The 22,006-nt window shown below is 39.5% G+C and overlaps 1 protein-coding gene across 2 annotated transcripts; it reads left to right on the top strand.

The window, feature by feature from the left end:
• The first annotated feature begins 229 nt into the window (after positions 1-229).
• On the top strand, positions 230-21,531 carry LOC109423336 (protein kinase 4). Of its 2 annotated transcripts, none has more exons than XM_062854229.1 (7): positions 230-655; positions 19,429-19,496; positions 19,573-20,091; positions 20,155-20,397; positions 20,462-20,762; positions 20,831-20,968; positions 21,033-21,531. In XM_062854229.1, exons 2-7 carry the CDS (start codon positions 19,461-19,463, stop codon positions 21,293-21,295), a joined length of 1,500 nt encoding a protein of 499 aa, XP_062710213.1. In that variant the 5' UTR covers positions 230-655; positions 19,429-19,460; the 3' UTR covers positions 21,296-21,531. The 2 variants fall into 2 exon arrangements, with proteins under 2 accessions (XP_062710213.1, XP_019553823.3); XM_019698278.3 differs by having other exon boundaries at positions 231-655; positions 20,828-20,968.
• Positions 21,532-22,006: the final 475 nt, after the last annotated feature.

The following is a 22,006-nucleotide window of genomic DNA, read 5'->3' as shown; positions in this document are numbered from 1 at the left end:
CTAGCTTGATTTAGTTCTGGAAATTGTGTTCGATGCAGCTGTTTTATCTAGCATTTGAGGTCTTCTATTCCAAAATTCAAAGCAACAGCAGCGTTGCCCAACATTGTCAGACATATGCATTTGTTTGAAAGCCAACGCTCACAGTCACATCCAGACAACTCTCAGCATGTGATCGTCGAGCACCTTGTTCCATTGGTGAAATGCACTTCTCTAGCCGACGAATGCTTCAGTGTCAAGATCACTGTCGTGCTTGCTGCACACGAACTGTTTTTACTCCTCCTTAAATTCTACTTCTACTTACAGTTCTTTTTTTTTTCCTCTCTCTTCAATTAGACTTTAAAACTTATCATTTTTGCTAATTGATTCAAAAGTACCTGGCCTAACCGTTTGTTTGAATTTCGGGCCCACGCTTCGGCACTGATAAGAACAATAGCTGTTGGATTCGTTATTCCGTTGTGTATTGATATTTGGATTTCAACAGTTGTCAGCTAGTGTCGTTTTTTGTTCGTTACAACTATCCGTTGGTCTGTGCATCTGAAGAATAGCTGATCATGAGGATCCTGATGGTGTTCGAAGTGTGATCTGTGGAGCGAAGATTCGTTGCTGTTTCGTGATTTTTGGTGTGATTTGTGCATTTTATTCAGATTAATTACCGGTAAGACTGCAAAAAATGTGAATTTACCAGTTTTAGAATGTGAGAGACAATAATCCCAGGCAATAATTGCCTAGCCGATGCACTGCATCTGGAAATTGCTGTGCATGTTTCGTGGCAATTAATCGATGCCCTTCGAACTTTGGTTGCACATCATTGTGATAGCGGTTATTCTCGGGGATCGATGATTGATGGGCGTAAAGGAAGACAATATTCGGATGTTTTTCGTTTTCGTCTTGAGAGTTTTGGGCAGTGCAGCTGCAAAAAAATGGTCTTGATAACAATCACACACTGCAAGTTTCGAAAGTAGGGCTTACATCAGATGCTGGCACAAAGAGGATCCGTAGAATTGTTCGGCACGCGTCCTAGTGAATGCCCCTTTTGGTGAGGTTATTCTCATGCTGCTTGCCATATCGATGATGGTTGTCTGAGTGGGTCTGTTTCGTATGGGTGCCATGTCAAAATAGAAAGAATGGAATTTTCCTAGCACGATTCTGTTTTTCGGTCGTTTGTCGAAATTGCCGTCACATCAACACACACGAGAATTGAACATCTCCAATTTGTTGCCTCAAGAATAAGTTTCTATTGAATTTCTCGATCAAATATGTTTTCATTGCGCAATGTATTTTAGTTACATTACATCGAGACGATAAAAAACGTGATACGATTTACAAAGTTTACTTTGTAAAGCGGTATAGTGGTTGTCCGAGTTTATCGCTGTGTGAAAGTTCAAAAGTGTGGGTCTTCTTCCAAACATATCTATTGCATTCATCTAGGCTCGCACAGGCGAAATACATCATTCAATTCTTCATTACCCACGAAAATCTGGTCCCACATTTTTTTTTTTCAAAACCTCTGATCATTTTAACAGAACCATTAATTCATTCTTGACGAAACCATCAATATTGTTTTATAAATATTATAAAAGACTTCTGCTAAGTTGGGTAAAATAGCTCGCTTTGGGGCCCTTTTGAGCATCCGTACTTGACAATTTGCCAAATCACAAAAAACAGACGTCTCACACTACTCACTCTCCATCGATCATCCCTTGGACGATTGTTTCAATTCTTCGGTAAATTGTCGCGGTGCTTATATTGTTTTATTCCTAATTTACGCTTGTAAGACGATGCCCACCAATGCGTGAGTAAACCCAAATAATTCGTTTCTAAATCGGAAATGAGAACCTACCTTTCCGATCAACAGTGCGAGGCAAAGAAGAAAATCTGCCAATATTCCAGAAATTATTTCAAGATTTTCTACAATCCTCTAGAAGTTCCGAGGAGATTTTTCTGAAGTTAATTAAAGCATCTTTCTAGTAGTTTCTTTAGAGATTCCTGTATGATTTTCTTCTCGAATTGCTCCAGGAATGTCTTTAGAGATTCCTCCAGGTTTTCCCTTCAGAGTTTCCTTAAAAAAAATTGTCAGGAGTTTCTCCTGGAGTTCATTCAAATATTTCTTCAGAAAGTTATTAAATGATTCTTTCATTAGAGATTGATTCAAGAATCAATGCATGATTTCATTCAGGAGTACCTTCAAACGTTCCTTTAGAGAAACCTCTATCTCCTCGCATTAATTTAAGGATTCCTCTAGAAGTTCCTTCAGTGATTCTTCCAAAAATTGGTAGCTGAATTCCTCAAGGAATGTTTTTATGGTTTCCTCCGAGAAATTCTTGAATTTTTTTTCAAGAATTTGTCCAGGAATTTTTCAAGGAAATCATTACGAGACTTCTCCTGGAGTTCTTTGAGGAATTTCCTTTGAAGTCTCTCGAGAGAATTCTACCGGAATTCCTCCAGGAACTGCCTCTGAGATTCCTCCAGGAGTTCCTCCAGGATTCCTCTTTGAATTCCTTGGTTTTTTTTTCTGGAATTTCTGAGCTCTCCAGGGACTTTTTAGAGTCTCTAAGGGACTTTCGGGTATTTCCCCAGGATTTGTTCAAGGATTTCAGCAGGAATTGCTCCAAAAATTCTTTGTTGGATTTTTCCCGGAATTCCTTGAGGAATTTCTTCATAATTCCTTCATAGATTCTCCCAGAAATTCCTTCAACGATATCTCTGGGGATTTTTCTAGGAATAATGTCAGAATTTCTTCTTAAATTTCACCAGCATCTGCTTCAGGAATTTTGTTGGAGATCATGAGGAATTTCTCATGAAATTGCTGGTGACACTGATTTCTCCAGGAACGCACTCCTTTGGAAATTTCTTCTCAAGTTTCTTCAGGGAATTCTCCAGGAGCTCCTGGTTCATCTAGGAATTCTTCGTTAAATTAATCCAGGAATTTCTTCTGAGGTTTTCCTGGAAATTTTTCTCCTTTCATGGTAAAGTCTCTCTAAACAGAAAATAAGAATATCTCCATTAACTCCTTCAGATTTTTTTTTTAATTACTTCAGGAACTTCTCCTAAAACTACGGTATAATACAGAAATTCCTTCATGCATTTTACCAGGAAATACTTCAAGCATTTCTCTAGGACCTCCTCCAGCGATTCCTTCAGGAATTCTTGCAGGGATTTCTCCTTAATGTTTTGTAGGTTTTTTCCTGGAATTCCTAGAACGATTTCTTGATAAACCCTTTCAAGGATGCCAAGAGAAACTCCTTCGATGATTAATCCAAAAAATATTTAGGGATTCTTCGGGAATCCCTTCAAGAATTTCTCTTTGAATGCTACTAGAAATTTAATCATGGATTTTTCTGGAATTATTTGAAAAAATCCTCTTTCAAGAAGCCCCCTAGGAGCTCCGTCTGGAATGTGTTCTCAAATCCCCTCAGGGATTTCTCAAGACATTTCTTCAAAAAAGTCTACCGGAACTTCTTGAAAGACTCCTTCTAGAACTTGAGGAAACCTTTGAGGGATTTTACCTGAAATGATACCATCTTGAATTCATCAATTTATATCTTTTGAAATTTCTGGGACGATTTCTCCCAGAACTCCTGTAAGTGTTTCTCTTCTCATTTGAAGATTTTTCTCAGATTTTCTCCCTGAGACTCAATCAGGGATTTCTGCTGGGATTCCCTAGGGAATTCTTCAGGGATTGCTCTAGATACATTTCCTTTATTTAATTTATTTTTTGTGTGAATTTTAACACATTCTCGCATTCAGGGATTCCTAAGGAAATTTCTTTTGGAATTACTGGAAAGATTATTCCAGGAGCTCCTTCAAGAACTCCTTCAGTAACTCTTTCAGGGTTCCCTCCAAAAACGCCATTTGGGATTCCTATAGGATTTCTTTTAGGGATTCCACGAGATAATTTCTTCTTGAAATTCATCAACATGAATTCCTGGGGAAATGTATTCAGGGATTCAAGATTTTCTTTATTCCTAGTTGGGTATGTTAGTCACTTTTTTAGATCTTTTGTGACAAAATGGACTCAAGCATTCCCTTAGATGCCTGTTCAGGGATTCCTAAAGAAATACCCCCAGGGGAATTTCTCTTGTAATGCTTTAGAGATTTTTCCAGCAACTCTTTCAAAGACTCATCCGGGAACTCATTCAAAATTTAATTAAGAAATTTATTCCAGGAGCTCCTTCAGGGATTCCTTCAGAAATTATTTCAAGGGTTCCGCATGGGATTCTTTCAAGGATTCCACTAAAAATTTCTTCTTGAAATTCATCAGAAATTTTCTCAGGATTTCATTCAGGAGGTCCTTCAGGTATTTATTTAGAAACCCCGTCAGAGTTTTCTGATAAAGTTCATTCAAGACTTCCTTTAGATGTTTTTTAGTGATTCCTACGGAAATACTTTCAAGAAAATTTCTCTTGTAATTGCTTGAGACATTTATCTTGTACTGCTTTAGAGATTTTTGCAGAAATTCTTTCAAAGACTCCTCCGGGAACTTCTTTAGTGATCTCCAGGAAATTTATTGCAGGAACTCCTTCAGGGGTTTCTCATAAAGTTCATAGAGCGATTCTACCTGCATTTTTTGTGATTTCTTAAGAAGTTCCATTTTATTTTCCAACATGAGTTCGTTCTATGTATATACTTACTACGCACTGGTGAGGATAGTCTTAGGGCAGGTTCTAGGTAAGGTAGGTTTTCTTCGGGATCTAAAAAATGGTCTTACACCCGATTATCCTTATGCACGGATTGATTTTTGGCCATAACTTCGTCAATTTTCAATCAATTGTTAAGAAAATGTGTACACCAGGAGACACCGTGAGTACTGTCCATGTACAAAAAATCAAGGCAGTTGGTTTAAAACTAGGTGAGATATGGCAGAAAAACCACCCGTGAGCACATTTCCGCTTCTGTTATCCTAAAATCATTGGTTGTATTGGAATTGTTTTTTTTTCTGGTAAAAATCTGGTTTTATGATTCCCATTCAATTTTTGAGAACATTACTTCCCTTGACAGATCACTTAGCCTTGAAGACGATCGAATTTTAGGTAGAACGATCATTTTCTAACGTAGAGCTTTTAGCATTTCTAATTTTTGTAAAATTAGGGGCGGCCTAGTGTGTACATTTTATTCACGGTATTTCTGCAACACCTGGCGAATGGTGAATAAGTATCTGGTCGATTGTAGTGCGTTCACCCATGAAACCTTGCATTGCCCCACTTACAGTGGTCACCCGATTTTGTAAGACCGTGATTATATCGGCTTAGTTTATGCCTATTGGTGTTGTTTACAAATAACGTAACAAACTAATCTCGTGTTACATAAAAACGAACAAAAAAATGTGTAAACAAACGTATTTATGTTCCTCTGGTGCCTAATCTTATTCAAACTTCTAGCACCAATAGCGTATTAAAATGCTTCGATATTTTTCTTCATTTTTACCTCAGGGTTGGGCAAATTTGGTTATTGTTTCCAAAAATCCTTCAGATCTAGGAATTTATCAAAGAACTTTTCCAGATATTTTTTTGCTTCAAGAATTTCTCCTGTGATTTCACCTGAAGTTCCTCCGGGTGATCCTGTCGGGATGCCGTTCCACAATAGTTTATTTGCCCATTTTCACGCTTTTTATTAATAACTCGCTGGAATGAAGAGATAGAGCAATGGTGTCTTCGACAAAGTTGATGGACTGACCTGTGCCGTTTTTTTTACAGTTAGAGTTTTCGTATCAATCTCCCTAAAAGTGAGGTATAATACTTTTTTTTACATTATCGAGATGGATGGCTAACGTCTTCAGCAAAGTTGTAGCATTTTTGGTTTCAAACAACTTTGCTGAAGACGTAAATGTTGTGATTTTCACAGCAAATGGGAATAGACCTGTGTTTGAAAATTTATCCCTGAACCAGGTTTATCAAGCAAAACAAACATTTGTTTAAGTATGCATGAGTTATCAATTAAGAACGTGTAAACAGGGTAAATACCATGGCCCATACTAATTTAAAATTTTGTGTATGGACCAAAGGAGCACAATAGAGTAGACTAGGAGTACCAAGGGTCAACTAACACTCTAGGGCGCTTGGCGAAATGCTACGGTCAAATGAATGAAAAACGTCATTTCCCATAGTAATTCCCATACAAATTTTGAGGGCTTGTGCACTCTCAGTTTTCAACCAAATGAGCTCAAACTTTGGGAGAAGGCATGGAATAAGCGGTGTGGAGCAAAAACGATTTTTTGAACCACCTTATTATTCAAGCCATACCTCAAGAACTGTATTTTTTTTAAATAATTAAAAAAAAAACATTTTCAAAGATTGTTTTCAAACAAAATAATTGTAAAAAGCATTGAAATACCTCCTGTAAAAATGTCAGTCATTTTGGTACGAATTTCAAACAGTTACATAAGGACTAGTTTATACACGCAACCTGAGAGTGGCAGATTCTAATACAATTGGGTATGAAACATATACAAATATTGTATTAGGGCCTTGCAAATACAAAAATTGGTAGGTGGCAGTATACCAAAAATTGTATTGGCTTCCTAGAATCTGGAAAAGGAAAATTTCGCATGTGTGCGTGTGCTCTGTCACACTGGTTTCTCATTATTTGTTCTATTTTTAGACTGATCATGACAGCAGCGGCGGCATCAAATACCAATACATGTTTAAAAAGAAATACGGGCGGCGGCGGGAATCGAACCGAGACACTATCATGGTGATACGCAGTATCCTGCGCTCTAACCAGCACGGCTATAACTGCACATGAATAGGAAAGAGGCTGAAAGCCATCATCATCAACACAAACGTGGCTTGGTGATGGAAGTGATACAGCCGCCACACTGCACAATGGGTCCAGAGCCGTATTTGCGAAGACAAAACTGTTTAAGTTTCAGCTTTAAGTTTTTGGACACAAATTGTGTTTTAGAAAGTTTATTTTCAATTGTTGACCCTATTCCCTATTATTGTTATGTTAGGGTGGTTCGTCTGGTTTAACTGATTCAAAAATCTGCTTTCTAATAATTTTATTTGCGATGCCATGATGGATGGTGATGGATCGTTTAATTAGAAATTCCACCAATAAACGGCAAATTCTAAATTTCATATATCTCAGGACTCTCACCACTTAGAAAGTTGGTGTCTTCGACAACGTTGTTAAGTGAGTCAAGGGCTTACAGTTAATGGTCCACTAGGCGGCGCTAGTTACACATTTGCAAAATCATTCAAATGATTGATATTTTTTCGTGAAGTAATCAACAAGCTGTAAGTTTGTTTTCTTTGAACGTGTCTCAGTCAAGTCAAAGGTTTTTCAAAGAGCTATGTTTTAGTCATAATTGTGCAATGTCGCATTTCATTCGGTTCACTTGATCCAGAGATATAGCAATTAAACGAAGAACACTCAAATATGAACTTCTTTATTAGAGTTGCTCCAATTTTACGTAAAGTTATCCAATCGAGCCCAAATTTGTACCGTTTATAGCTTACTAGTTGTGCAACTGGCAGGAAAAATTTGAGAATATTTGGTGCATTTTTGAAAAAGTTACAGCTTGCTGAATATATTTGAAATAATAAATAAAAGCTGCATGCTTCAATTAATTCGTAACTAGCGCCGCCTACTGACAGAACCTTGAATCAATCAGCTAATCAACTGAGCGGCCGTAACCAACCTAACAACATCGCCGAAGATATCAACTTTCTAAGTGATCTGAGTCCTGAGATATATGGAATATAATATTTGTTTGCTCACTAGCGCTGCCTTGTGGTGGAATTTTGAATCAAACGGCTCATCATTTGTTAGTTCTTGACCAGCCAAATAATATTGCCGAAGACACCACCTCTCTAAGTAACCAGGATGATGAGATATTTGGTATAAACATTTAATCAGTGTTACGTCTGTTTGTCTCTGGTATAACAGATATCACAGACAGCAAGACGTAGCACTGGCGAAATTTCCATACCGTACATCTTAGCACCATGATTACTTAAATATTCGGTATACTTGGCAAAGTTGTTAGGCCAGCCAAGGTTTTACTGGTGATGGGCCGTTTGATTCAAAATTCCACCACTAGGTAGCGCTGACGATAAATTCATTATTATATTCCATATATCTCAGAACCCTGATTACTTAGAAAGTTGGTTTCTTGTGCAATGTTGTTTGGTTTATAAGGGCGTTTCAGTTGATTAGCTGATTGGTTCAGGATTCTGTCAGTAGACGGCGTTAGTTGCAAATTAGTTGAAGCATGTATCTTTTACTTATTATCTCGAATATATTCAGCAACCTGTAACTTTCTATAATGTGTAGGGAATATTCTCAAATTTTATCTGCTAGTTGCACAACTAATTAGCTATAAATGGTACAAATTTGAGCTCGATTGGATAGTTTTACATGAAGTTGGAGCGACTCTAATAAAATGTTTCATATTAGAGTGTTCTTCGTTAAACTGCTATATCTCTGGAATAAGTGAACCGAATGAAATGAAATTTTGCACATTTATGACTAACTAGCTGACCCGGCAAACTTTGTCTTGCCATCTTGTGCTGGTTTGACAACTGTTGAACTCAAAATAGCACCGCACTCTAGATTGGTTTCATTTCGATCGTGTTGATTTCCTTCCCAGTTCATGAAAAATCAGTACTTTATCAATTTTCTTACTTTTCTAGTTGATTTTCGTAACTTTTTGTACATATAAACACACCCACCACGAATATGAACCGAACCGTGCAAAAGTCATCCTGATCGGTTCAGCCGTTCGTGAGTTTTGTTGCCTCAAAAGGACTTCAAACTCATTTTTATATATATAGATAGATATATAGCTCTTTGAAAAACCTTTGACTTGACTTAAATATGTTCAAAGAAAAATAAATTACAGCTTTTTGATTGCTTTACGAAAAAAACATTCATTTCCATAATTTTGCAAATGTGTAACTTGCGCTTCCTTGTGGCAAAATTTCGAAATAAGTGGACCATTAACTGTAAGCCCTTGACCTACCAAACAACATTGTCAAAGACACCAACTTTGTAAGTGACCAGAATTCTGAGATATATTAAATTTAAAATTTGCTTGACCTCTAGCACCGCCTAGTGGTATATACAAAAGCATGCTAAGTTTTAAAAATTGCCTAAAACATTTTTAGCAAGTTGTATCCTTTTATAAAGTCCACCAAAACTATCCAAATTTTGATTACTTGTTCCTCAACGAGTTTGATTTAATTGGTGCAAATTTGGGCTTGATTGATTATTCAACTTTACACGAAATTAGAGCCCTTCTATCTATATCTAGTTTTTGACTTCCGTCTATCAAATTACTGTACCTTAGGACTAAGCGAACCGAATTAAATTAAATTTTGAAAGTTTGTGACTAATGTATTGGTCTTCATGTATCGTTGAACTCGACTAAAATATGACCAAAGGCAAAAAAGTTGCAATTTATTGAAAACTTTTCGAAAAGTTCTAACGATTCGAATGTTTTATCCAAGTCTCTTGAATAAAGACAAATCAATCAAATCAATCGAATGTTTTATTTTTGTAAATTTGCAATAACTTTGTAAAACATTCTGATATTGTATAGAGAATAATTCTGGAGCTCGATTTGAATAGGTCGTATGTGCTTTTGTCGATATAAAATTCGATCAGTTTATTTTAATCATTGTAGCAATATGGCAGATATTTTGCAAACTTTTAATGATGGAACAGAAAGCCTGTTTTGTGAGGATTCTGCTGTATGTATAAACTTTGCTCAATTTCAACGGTTTTCGCTATAATAAGCGAATCCAACTGATCGAATTTTAATCGACAAAAGCACATACGACCTATTTAAATCGAGCTCCAGAATTAATCAGCAGATTTTTGGATAAGCCACACTTGATTGACCGTAATCATTTCACAATAATGAAAAAAAAAAGAAATTACAGAACTTGGCAGAAACATTTTTGTTTTCGTAAATACGACTCTAGACCCATTGTGCACTGAAAAGCCCGCATCCAGCAGGTTGCTGTTCGCAAGTGGAAAATTCCATGTAGACAATAGGACGCGTAGCTCAGCAGCGAAGCGAAAGTTATTTTTAGACGCAACCCGGTTCAACTTCTCGGGTTTGAATGGAGGTGTTTGTGTGTAGTGGTATGGAAGCTATGGAACCGTGTAGCGCATCTTAATACAACGAATGGATTATGATTTATCACATTTTCTGTACGTTTCTAATACATAAATTGGTAGAAAAGGCATATCTCAATTTTTGGTAGCTTTTCTTGTTTTGCGTGTATACATATAATTTTGTAGTTATTTTAATACATATTTTTATAAAAAATAACTATTAACTTATAATACACCTGTATGACGCGGTGTACAACTCAAAAGCCATGCAATTTTTCGACAAATTTTGAGGATGTCAAATTGCATAACAGTACCCATGCTATCAAGCAAAACATGTAACAGAAACCTACAGAAAAATGACTTTTCTGCATTCTTGGAAACATTATTGATTTATGAAAATTATACAAACTCATGATTTCGAGAATCAATTTTTCGATTTTTGGCCTACAGCGGAACCACTGTGCAAATCTGAAGTTATTTGTTACTTATGTCGTTTTCGTTTTTGATTCAGTTCCAACCTGGGTTGGAACTGGATGAGATCACAGTTGCAACTTCTTCTTCTTCTTCTTTTTTCTGGCCAACTAGCACCGTTCGGCGCCAGTTGTGTTTTACGTCGGCTGGGTCTAGGAGCTAAGCCTTAAATTCCGACGCCCCAGGGAGACAGCCACCACACCTGAGGACCCTACAGTTGCAACTTCAACCCGACTCAGGTTCGCTTGCGCTGAAATTTGTTTGACGTTTGTTTGTTTACACATTTTCCACCAATCCAGTTCCAACCCAGGTTCAAAAAAGAATTCGACATTAATTGCACCTTCTTTGTCACAAGTTAGAGAACAGTCAAAATAAACAGACGTTAAAGTTACCCTCTTCGAATGCTAAAGTTACCAGAATACCCTCTTCGAATGAGTGTAATCAGTTTCGTACCTTTTAATTCCGCCCTAATTGCTTATCCTTTGACAGATACGCGTATTTCGACTACCACTTGTAATCTTCCTCAGATTACAAGTGGTAGTCGAAATACGCGTATCTGTCAAAGGATAAGCAATTAGGGCGGAATTAAAAGGTACGAAACTGATTACACTCATTCGAAGACGTCAAAGGTTCCCGAAACACATTTGAAACCTAATCTGAACAAACAAACAAGAATTAGATGACTGTATTTGACGGCTGTTCGAGTCCGTATGAAGTTGATCATCAATATTAACTTCTTTTCTCGATCAGCCTAGATAGCTGTGTAGTGTCGGTAGCGATTGTCTCAATTGGCTAAGAATAACACTACGGACCGCCTGTTCCGGTGGTAAGAATCCACCAACAGGTGACCCCTAATTCATGGTGTGATGCGGCTTTATGCTTACCGTGCCTAGGAATGAATGGCTAGGGGGGTCTAATAAAAACCTAACCGCTAACGGAGCCTGTGGAGTACCAGGGCGCCCTCCACAGTATGTAGCCCTTACTGCGCTAACCGGAGCAATGGTGCAGTGGACCTTGTGTTTCTCCGAGACAATCAGCTGCCCTTCTTTAGTCTCACTTGAGGCTAAATAAGGGCGGGATTATGAAGATGTTGTTAATTAGTTTAAATTTTCACCTATATGGTTTCGCATTATGCGATTTACACAGTGTATTCTGTGTATCCTCGCCTTTGGCGTTTTCCAATCGATACCGATTTGGTTTTATTGTTGCTGTTCTTTGTTGTGCTGCTGTTGCGAAGAGTTTAATCTTACCTAGTTTGGGTAGTGGCTACGGTTAGGATAGCTCAGATCAATCTTCAGCATAAAAGAACAGCAACGATCAATCTTTGCAGACTTATGCAAAATGGTACAGCCCAAGTGGCCTTGGTACAAGAACCTTACTTTCGTAAGGGAAATTTCTATCTAGGAAACCTTGTGAACCCGGTGTTTGCCACTTTCAGTAAACATGAAATGGCAAACTCGCGTGTCATGCCTCGAGCCTGTGTGTTTGTCAACAACGCAATAGTTGCTACACTCATCTCTGAACTAACCACCAGAGATGTATGTGCTATCACAATTGATGTATCTGTTGGAAACCTCAACAGGAAATACGTCTATTGTTCTGTGTATTTACCACATGATGAACCATCCCCTACGGATGCTTTCAAACAAGTCATCGCATACTGCACTTCAAAAGGCCTTCCGCTAATTGTTGGCAGTGATGCTAATGCTCACCATATCATCTGGGGCAGCTCAGACATTAACTTGAGAGGCTCCAGTTTGATGGAGTACTTAAGTAGTACAGATCTTGCATTACTTAACATAGGCAACTGCCCAACCTTCATGGTATCTGCTAGAGAGGAAGTGTTAGATATAACGCTTTGCTCTAGCAGAATTAGTCACGAGCTGACCAATTGGCATGTGTCAGATGAAGAATCTTTATCTGACCATCGCTACATCTTTTTTGAACATTTAAATGTTACTTCGCAAACATTGCGTTTCAGGAATCCTCGGTCAACAAACTGGGATCTTTATACTGATTTGGTTGCAGCCAAATTTCATGGATATTCACCATCCATTGACACTCCAAGTGATTTAGATGATGCCGTTGATACTACAACGACCTTCATCATGGAAGCTTTTGAAGAAGCATGCCCTCTACGGTCTGTGAAGATCACAAGAGGAACCCCTTGGTGGAACTCTGATCTGGCGAAACTCAGGAAACAATGTAGAAAGAGTTGGAACAGACGACGTTCGGCTGGTTCGGAGGCTTTCAGGTCGGCTCGCAAGGCCTACAGGAAAGCTCTCCGGTCTGCTGAACGATCCGGCTGGAAAAACCTTTGTACAAATGTTTCCAGCTTGAGTGAAGTCAGTCGGTTAAACAAAATCCTTGCGAAATCTAAGGATTTCCGGGTGAACGAACTTCGTTTGCCAAACGGCGATCTGACTTCCTCTGATGAGGAAGTTCTGGAATGCTTATTCAGCACACACTTCCCTGGATGTGTGGATATTACATCTTCGGATGATCCTGATGTCTTTTCTTGTAGTTATGATTCTTTAGCTTCGGCTCGGAGTATTGTAACTATAGAATCGATTGAGTGGGCTCTTAATAGCTTTGCTCCTTTCAAATCTCCTGGGGCAGATGGGATTTATCCTATTTTGCTTCAGAAGGGATTTGATTATTTCAAACATGTTTTGAAAAAACTACTTGTTTGCAGTTTTGCTACAGGGTATATTCCCAAATCCTGGAGGGATATTACTGTAAAGTTTATTCCGAAAGTGGGTCGTGCGTCGTATGAAGAAGCAAAGAGTTTCAGACCTATCAGTTTGACCTCTTTTCTTCTGAAATGCTTAGAACGCATTGTGGATCATCATATCCGTGATGTTCATCTGGCCAACGTGCCTCTTCATGTGAACCAACATGCCTACCAATCTGGTAAGTCCACTGTGACTCTTTTACACAAGGTTGTTTACGATATCGAGAAAGCTTTCGCTCAAAAGCAATCTTGTTTGGGTGTTTTCTTAGATATCGAGGGTGCCTTTGACAACGTGCCTTTCGATGCCATATTGGAAGCCGCACGGAGTCATGGTATATCTCCAATGATTTCCAATTGGATTCACCAAATGCTCAAAAACCGATATCTCTTCTCGACATTGCGTCTAGCAGGGATTAGGAAATTGAGTGTTTGTGGATGCCCCCAAGGGGGAGTCTTATCACCGCTTTTGTGGAATCTCGTAGCAGATACGCTATTGAGGCAACTCAATAATAGCGGTTTTCCTACTTATGGTTTTGCCGACGACTACCTAACATTGTTAGTTGGTATGTGCATCAGCACCCTTTTCGACCTGATGCAAAACGCCCTTCAGGTAGTTGAGGGTTGGTGTCGCCAATATGGCCTTTCGGTTAATCCGAGTAAAACATCTATTGTTCTTTTCACGGAAAGGCGAAACCGTAATGGCGTTCGACCTTTGCGTCTCTTTGATTCTGAAATCGATGTGACTGAACAGGTAAAGTACGTTGGAGTCATTCTTGATTCCAAGCTTTCCTGGACACCTCACATTGAGTTCAGAATCAAGAAAGCTTGTATGGCCTTCGGGCAATGCCGGCGTACTTTTGGTACAACTTGGGGTCTAAAACCCAAGTATATCAAATGGATTTACACAACTGTGGTTCGGCCAATATTGGCTTATGGATGTCTTGTGTGGTGGCAAAAGGGTGAAGTGAGAACGGTCCAATCAAAATTAGGCCATCTCCAAAGGATGTGCTTAATGGCGATGTCTGGAGCGTTCTCTTCAACTCCTACGGCAGCGCTAGAAGTTCTCTTTGACGTTGCCCCACTACACATTCATCTCAAACAAGAAGCCCTTTCTTGCACTTACCGGTTACGGGTACTCGGTCTACTAGAGGAAACTCCTGTGAACCGCAGTTCAACACACACCTCGTTGTTTCCACTTTTAGTGAATTGGGACAAAATTGTCCTTGCTCCAAGTGATCTTACAATTGCTTGTAATTTTCCATATAGGACATTTTCCACGAAATTCCCTTCCCGGGAAGAGTGGACATCTGGTTATCTGGAAAGAAGTATTTCAGACGGCATCGTATGTTACACTGATGGCTCCCTTCTCGAAGGTCGAGCAGGTGCTGGTGTTTATTCTCGTGAGCTAAGGCTGTATCAGTCTTATTCACTTGGTAGACACTGTACCGTTTTTCAGGCCGAAATCTTTGCTCTTATGTGCGGAGTGCAATCAGCACTTCAGCAGCACGTAATGGGCAAAGTAATATACTTCTGTTCAGATAGCCAGGCTGCTATTAAAGCACTTGCTTCGGCCAACTCCAGGTCGAAGATAGTTATCGCTTGTCGAACTCAAATCGAGGAGCTGAATTCAGCAAACGCTGTTCACCTTCTATGGGTACCTGGTCATTCTTCCATCGCTGGAAATGAATTGGCTGATGAGTTAGCTCGCTCTGGAGCATCACATGACTTCATTGGCCCTGAGCCAGCTATTCCGATATCGAAGTGTTGGATTAAGCTTCAGATTCACACCTGGACTGTCACTCAACACAGACAATATTGGAATAGTTTGGAGTCATGTCGTCAAACCAAATTGTATAGTGCTGAGCCATCTCTACGGGTGGCGAAGTATCTAACTAATCTGTCTAAGCAGAATTGCAGCATGCTGGTCAAAGCATTGACTGGCCACTGCCGACTCAGCTATCACATGGCGAATATTCAGCAAGCTGATTCATTTGCCTGTGATAGCTGTGAATCCGATTATGGAACTTCGTATCATTTGATATGTAACTGTCCAGTTTTCGCGCAACTGCGTTTCCGAGTATTCGGTAAACACTTATTAAGTGAAACTGACTTCAGAAACCTGAATCTTCAGGATATTCTGTTGTTCTTAACCCGCTGTGGTAAAGAGCTATAGGCTCTCTTTCGCTTTATGCGTTATTACAGTGCCCTTTTCAGGGCGCTGTTTGAACCCATTGTGGTACGCTTGTGCGTTAGTACCCTCTTCCAGGGTATTTTTCCTATTTCCCTACCTGTCCCTATCCCCATCCAAATCCTTTTTCCTTCCTTTTCCCTCAGGTAGATGATGAAATAGGCTGTTATTTTGGCGATGGCACAAATGTCCCAAATGGAGGATAACGTGCCTCTGGAGCCGGCCTTCTGATACCTGATACCTGATACCTGTAATCTTCCTCAGATTACAAGTGGTAGTCGAAATACGCGTATCTGTCAAAGGATAAGCAATTAGGGCGGAATTAAAAGGTACGAAACTGATTACACTCATTCGAAGACGTCAAAGGTTCCCGAAACACATTTGAAACCTAATCTGAACAAACAAACAAGAATTAGATGACTGTATTGTTTGTTACTGGTGATATCTGCCATAGCTGACTTTTAATAATATTCGATTCCAATCATACTTCGATTCAGGATTAATGAACTGGTGATGTTTGTGCATATTGTATTCACGGCATTTCTGCAGCATAGTATGGTCCGCTGTAGCGTGTTCAACCATGAATCCAGCCTGATATGTGGTGATGACCCAAAGTTGTCAGCTATTTGATCCGTTTTTATAAACTTTTTCTGAACTAAGAAAAACTGTGTTTTTTTTTTGCTCTTGTAATTACTCCAGAAATTTTTTGTGTTGCTTCAAGAATCCTTTCTCTGATTTCTACTGAAATTCCTGCTTGGATTACAACCTCAGCTATGCCTCCTGGGATTGCTACTGCTCGCTGGGATTCAGATATCGCTCCAGGAGTTTTGACAGGAAATCCATTAATAAATATTCAAATTTAAATTGCCAAAATCGCTATGTCGTAAATTAAAAAAATAAATCTAACGTAATCCAAAACTTTCCCCCAATTTGGAAGTTTCAGCCCTCCAGTAGATAACAGCTATTCATATTGACGATTCTATGGCGACTTAGACAATGCGAGGCGATACATACATTACGTACCGATGGAACTAATACGTTTTTGACTACCTTCCAACCCGCTATACTGTTGAGCTGCTGACCTTTAGTAAGCAGACTTTCTCACGTTTCATAAACATTACGTATTTTGTACAGGATACATTAGGGGGATTCACTTAACAGCATACACCGTGTCCAATAAGTTCTCATACAAAATCAAATTGAATTCATTTCACATCTATAACTAGGATTTTCAAAGTAAATGTATTTATTGAAAGGCCAACTAACACTCACCAAGTGCAGCACATGTTTTGGAATTAACTGTCCTTTATCCTTCTCTGCTGATCGCTTATGTGTCGTAAGTCCGTTTCAGCTGGCACGCACGCCATTTCTTAGGTATTTCGTTACATTTTAACGAGTAATAATTTAAAGTTGAAATAAATTAGGTTCCTGTACTCACCATTGCTAGTAGTAACTATGACCAGAAGAAAAAAATATATGAGGCTCTGTATTGGTGGAGTACGAAGCCATTTTATTTTGTTCAAAATAAAACGTGAATTAAACAAAAATGTCCATTTACGTGTTTTAATAAGATTTGTTGTGCTAAAGAGGCATGGCTGTATCTTGCCTTGTTGATTCACACCATTTTCATTTCTAAAACATGCTTGCATCCCTATTATGGAATATTTTGTCCAACATTTACGTTTTATGATGTTTATCTTTAATATAACGGCCATTTTCAAGGAAATCAGCCCAAGTTGAGCTTACAAGCAAATTTTTTACAATAACTTCACTTAAATTGTATTGTTTTAGCCTTAGTTAATCCACTTGGTACAATATTTGAGATAAAAACCCAAAATTTAACGTTATGGGCACTATTTAGCTACCGTAGAATGAAAAACTTTTCGAACATTTTACTTGCGTGCCGGATCAAACGGATTTCAGAAAACGGAGGTGTACTTCTAGGCTTATAAAAACAAAACGAAAATAATGTTATTCTTAACTGTATGCTTTATTTAATCAGTATTATGTGGCCCTCTAATACATACATTCATTTTGAAAATATGAATCACAGATGTGAAATATAATTATATTTTCTAAATTTGTAATTTGTATGAGAACTTATTGGACACGGTGTAAACTGATTAAACTGATTAAACGTCGCGATCACCAAGGCAATCTTTGATTATTTCATTCGCAAAATCATGAAACATTTCAAATAAGCAGAAAATCATGGCTTACGCAGCAATTTAATCTGTTTAGTGAGTACCCCTATTAATGCGGGCTAGATGTTGTTCTGCATGACTACCGAAATCATCCACGTTATGTAGCAAATTGTTATGTATTTTTTGAAACATATTTACCCGCTTTCGAAAAGGGTCCAGTGCCCTATTCTGGGAGGAGCTTTTTGTTGAATCCCTGGAAAATTATAATGAAAATTTTGTTAAATTTCGCGGAGAAATTTATTTTTATTATTTAAAATACATCGGTATTCGCTGGTTTGTGCACATCTTGTGAACAGATTGTCAGTTTTGGATAGTCTTTGATTTTTTTTCTGTGTTTATTACACAAGGAAAGTATAAAAAGTAAAAAAAAACAGGGAAATTAAGAATATTAAAAAAATCGACGATCATACCTTATGAGCAGGATCTTGGGTTTGGAGGATCTGAAACGCAACATGCAAAACCAAGTTTGCTAGAGCAGCACGTATTCTTGAAAAATCCATAAATTTGCTGCTTCGGACAGCAAAAGGTTACTAATAAATTGTTGATGAAATCCTACAATTTTTAAAGCGTCACACGGTATAGTAGTTACCTTCTTGTTTATGGCGTAACATCTTAACTGGGCAAAGTACAGCTTACAGTGTTTTATGAGCACTTCCACAAATATTTATTGAGAGATGTCTCTGCCAATCACCGTTTTGTGGTAGGCATAAAATACTCTATGCTCAAGAAAGTCGAATTCCTGGACCAATCAGGAATTGCATTCGTTATCCTGAGCATGGTTATGATGAAAACTATTTTTTTCTTCCTCCTTCAAAAGAACTACTTTTTATCTTTAGATTTCTAGCTTTATCCACCTAGATAAATTGAAATAAAAAAAACGCGATAAACGTTTTCATGTTTTACGATTGTTGTTCACTTTTTGTTTAGCTTATTGTGGTAAATCTCACATGCAGCGTAAACTACAGATTCTTTGCCCCAAACAAGTGTAAGTCATGACACAGTTTTTAAAACAGTTTACATCACATAAAATAAAGACTAAACTGACGAAAAAACTATGTAAAACTGTTATTCTTCAGCCGCCCAATTGTGCTTATTCGTCACGAAAGTGATATGATGTTATGAATTCTTAAATATCGCACCTGTAAATGTGACATATTTGAAATTGTCCTGCTCAATCCAGACTATATTCCCCGAAATAGAACTTCAAGGACTGAGCGGAGCCAGACTATTGAAAACATGTCGAATCTTATCATTTCAAAACTCCTCATCATGTGGAACGTATACCTCAGGCTTCACCTTTTCAAATGATCTCGAAAACGAAAAAAAAAAAATTAGTGCAGCTTTACTAACACGGTCTAGCGCTTTATCAGCGCCCCAATAGCTAACGTCCCACACCATTAACCGTGCAGCGCAGTCAGCGGTAGCTCAAGTTCCGTCTTTTCAGCCGGCGGCCTAGCGACTTGTTTACACTTTGTACTGAACCCTCTCACATAATCAAATCACCCGGCCCGGCCCGGCTCGACGTTATCGCTTGGCTCTTTGAGAGGGCATCCCTCCTCCGCACTCGACTTAGTCTCGGGTAGTCCAGTCTACGGATGATCACTCGACTGTTCAGAATCCCCGGTAGCACAAAGTACACAGAGTTCTCCGGCTCCGGCAACTCACTTTCGATAGCCCCGACGAGACGTGGACGGGTTAAATCCATCACGAGTTGAGGAGGTGATTAATTGATTTCCAATCCGTGTGTGTGCTCTGTCTGTTCATTTCAGATTGAACCGCCGTCGATAGAGAACGCGACAAGATGAGCAATCGTCAGACACCGTCTAATGATGAGATGGTAAGAATGCGCACATGTTCGCCGATAACTCGCGATCGATGCACATTGCACACTAACGGTTCGTTTCGTTTTACAGGAGATAGCGGAGGCGAAGAATCCACTCGCCGACCTGCTGTACGACTACACGGCCCAGGCCATGACGACCCGGGCTGGGAACTACATGTATCATCGAATCGATGCCTGCTTGGCGGTCGTAGAGAAAACGGCCAAATGGAGCTTACCACAGTCTCCGCCTCCGAGCGAGGAAGATACGAGCAAAATGAACATTTCACCGCCTCCTTTGATTCGGCCGCTTCCTTGGATATTGTTTTTACCGGCGTTGATTGCCTTGAGGCTAGTTCGTGTCTCTCTGTCCTTCATAGCATTGCTGATCGGGAAGCAACCTGTTTACCCGGCCACCATGGTAAGCTTCCTGCAATCACGCCGTCGCAAGCTGCGAGCGCTGAAGTACCGCGGCCAGAAGATACAGCGCATGAAACGTGCCGAATTGGAGTCTGAACAAGGCCATGAACAAGCAGCTAAGACTTGGCTTGATAGGATCACCTTTCCACTGCGATACATAATCTGCCTGAGGGCCGTCCGACCTGGAACCTCGGTAAAGGATCAACTACACTTTTCTTTCAATTGCCGGACGGAGATTGAACTGATTGTTTTACAGACTAACCAACGGGAACACCATCATCATCACCATCACCACCAACGGCAGTCACGTGATGCGAACAATGAAGTGGCGAACGATGGGGATGAATCCTCACGAGCGAACCCACGTGATGAGACGGCACGCCGCGGAAAACGCAACGTTCACGAGCGAGATGCCGATGATAGCGGGAGCTCGTTCGACGCCTCTGTTCAGGAACTGCTGGAAAAGTATGCCAACGAGGATGGAGACTCCAGTTACCATGTGAGTAATGAGATGACGAATGATATGAATAGGAGGAGATCAATAATTGATTATCTTTTTACAGATGAGTGATTCGGCCTCTTCTTCAGAAACCGACAGCTTCATATCAGGGAGCGATATATCGGCTACGGAAGCAACGGACGTCGCAAAAGAAAACGATTCGAAAAAGGCCAAAAAGGAGAGCAATGGGCATGTTACACCGCCAGAGAAGAAACCCGGTGTCTCACAGAAGCCGCCACAACCGAAGAAGAGATCCTCGCTGAATGCCGCAAACAATGACAAATCGGAAGAGAAGCCGAAACCATCGGCAACTGCTGAAGCGGCTGCCAGCAACGGGAAAGTTGAGCCGAAAGATGAACCCAAAGGTTTGATTTGTTTTAATAAGTGGGAAGAGAACTGTTATTCATATTTTTTCTATTATTTTCCTTAGAAGAATCTCAAACCGAAGCTACTCAGAAACCGATAAAACCTACATCCGATGCAACAGAGAACATCGACAACAAACCCGCAACTCAGAACAATTCTGCTAAGGCTGATTCATCGGAGGACAGCACCAAACCTGACATTCAAAGTTCGTTTTGAATTACACAGTGCAATAAATTTGATTTTGATCCGATTTTTTTAACTTCCTACAGATTCGAAAAATCCATCGCCTACTACGACGAAGGAAGTGAAGAACAACCCTCAGCAGAAGAATATGCAACAACAACAACAGCAACCAAACCAAAAAAGTCAGCAAAATCCACACCAACAACAGCAAACCGCAACAGTCAACGGTGGCGGTGGAGGTGGAAAGAAGCACAAGAGGCCCCATCATCAACACTCTCAGCAGAATCAACATCAGCTGCATCAGCAACAACAGCAGCAACAGCAACATCAACAACAACAGCAATACTGAACCGAATCTGACTGTCAACTAGACAGTCTTCACTTGCAGTGCCTACTTACGTTTTTGGCTTTTTCGGCGGGGCTGGATTTTTCACTGTTGCTCTTCTATATTCCTATTGTTTGAAACCATGTAATGCTTAAGTCCGATGTTTGTAACTGTGTATGAGATTGCTGTGTCTGAATGAGTGTGATAGATATAATTTTTTCGTTTTTTTTTTTGAGAATATATACTTTTTTGTAATGGAAGAGATGTTAAGTTTTTGTACCATATCCTTATCCAATTTGTGATGTAGCATTCAACCATATAAACTCGAATTTTTAGAATCTATAATCTAAATGAAAAGATAGCAACACTTCTAACTTTGTTGTCATGCTTCACATATTGTCGCCTTTGTTATCGCCAAACGTGTTTTCAAACAAAAATTTTCGCGTACGCTGTATCAGTACCGGCTCCCCAGGTTTACGTCGCGAGGAAATCCCTGCGACATCGAGCGAGAGCCCCCTTGCGCACGCATTTTCTCACAACACCACCCACAACAACATTATAGCGTGGTGTTGGTGCCATGAAGCTTAAGATATACCCACTGACTTACTGACTGACAAACTGCAGCTCACGAGTCCTCCCAAAGACAGTGTGTCGCGGTCATCTGTCTGTAGTGGATACTGCAGCGTAAAAGCTCCGTCGCGGTTCGGATACAGAACATTACTCTTCAGTTTTAGA

This window comes from Aedes albopictus, chromosome 2, assembly GCF_035046485.1.
Source record: "Aedes albopictus strain Foshan chromosome 2, AalbF5, whole genome shotgun sequence".
NCBI lineage: Eukaryota > Metazoa > Arthropoda > Insecta > Diptera > Culicidae > Aedes > Aedes albopictus.
Note: the sequence above shows the minus strand (reverse complement) of the source record. Positions and strands in the feature narration are given on the sequence as shown.

Coding starts and splice junctions, on each gene's coding strand:
- LOC109423336 (XM_019698278.3), top strand. CDS start 19,461: ATGAGCAATCGTCAGACACCGTCTAATGATGAGATG. Junction 20,398..20,461: donor ATGGAGACTCCAGTTACCAT/GTGAGTAATGAG, acceptor ATCTTTTTACAG/ATGAGTGATTCGGCCTCTTC. Junction 20,763..20,827: donor GCCGAAAGATGAACCCAAAG/GTTTGATTTGTT, acceptor TATTTTCCTTAG/AAGAATCTCAAACCGAAGCT.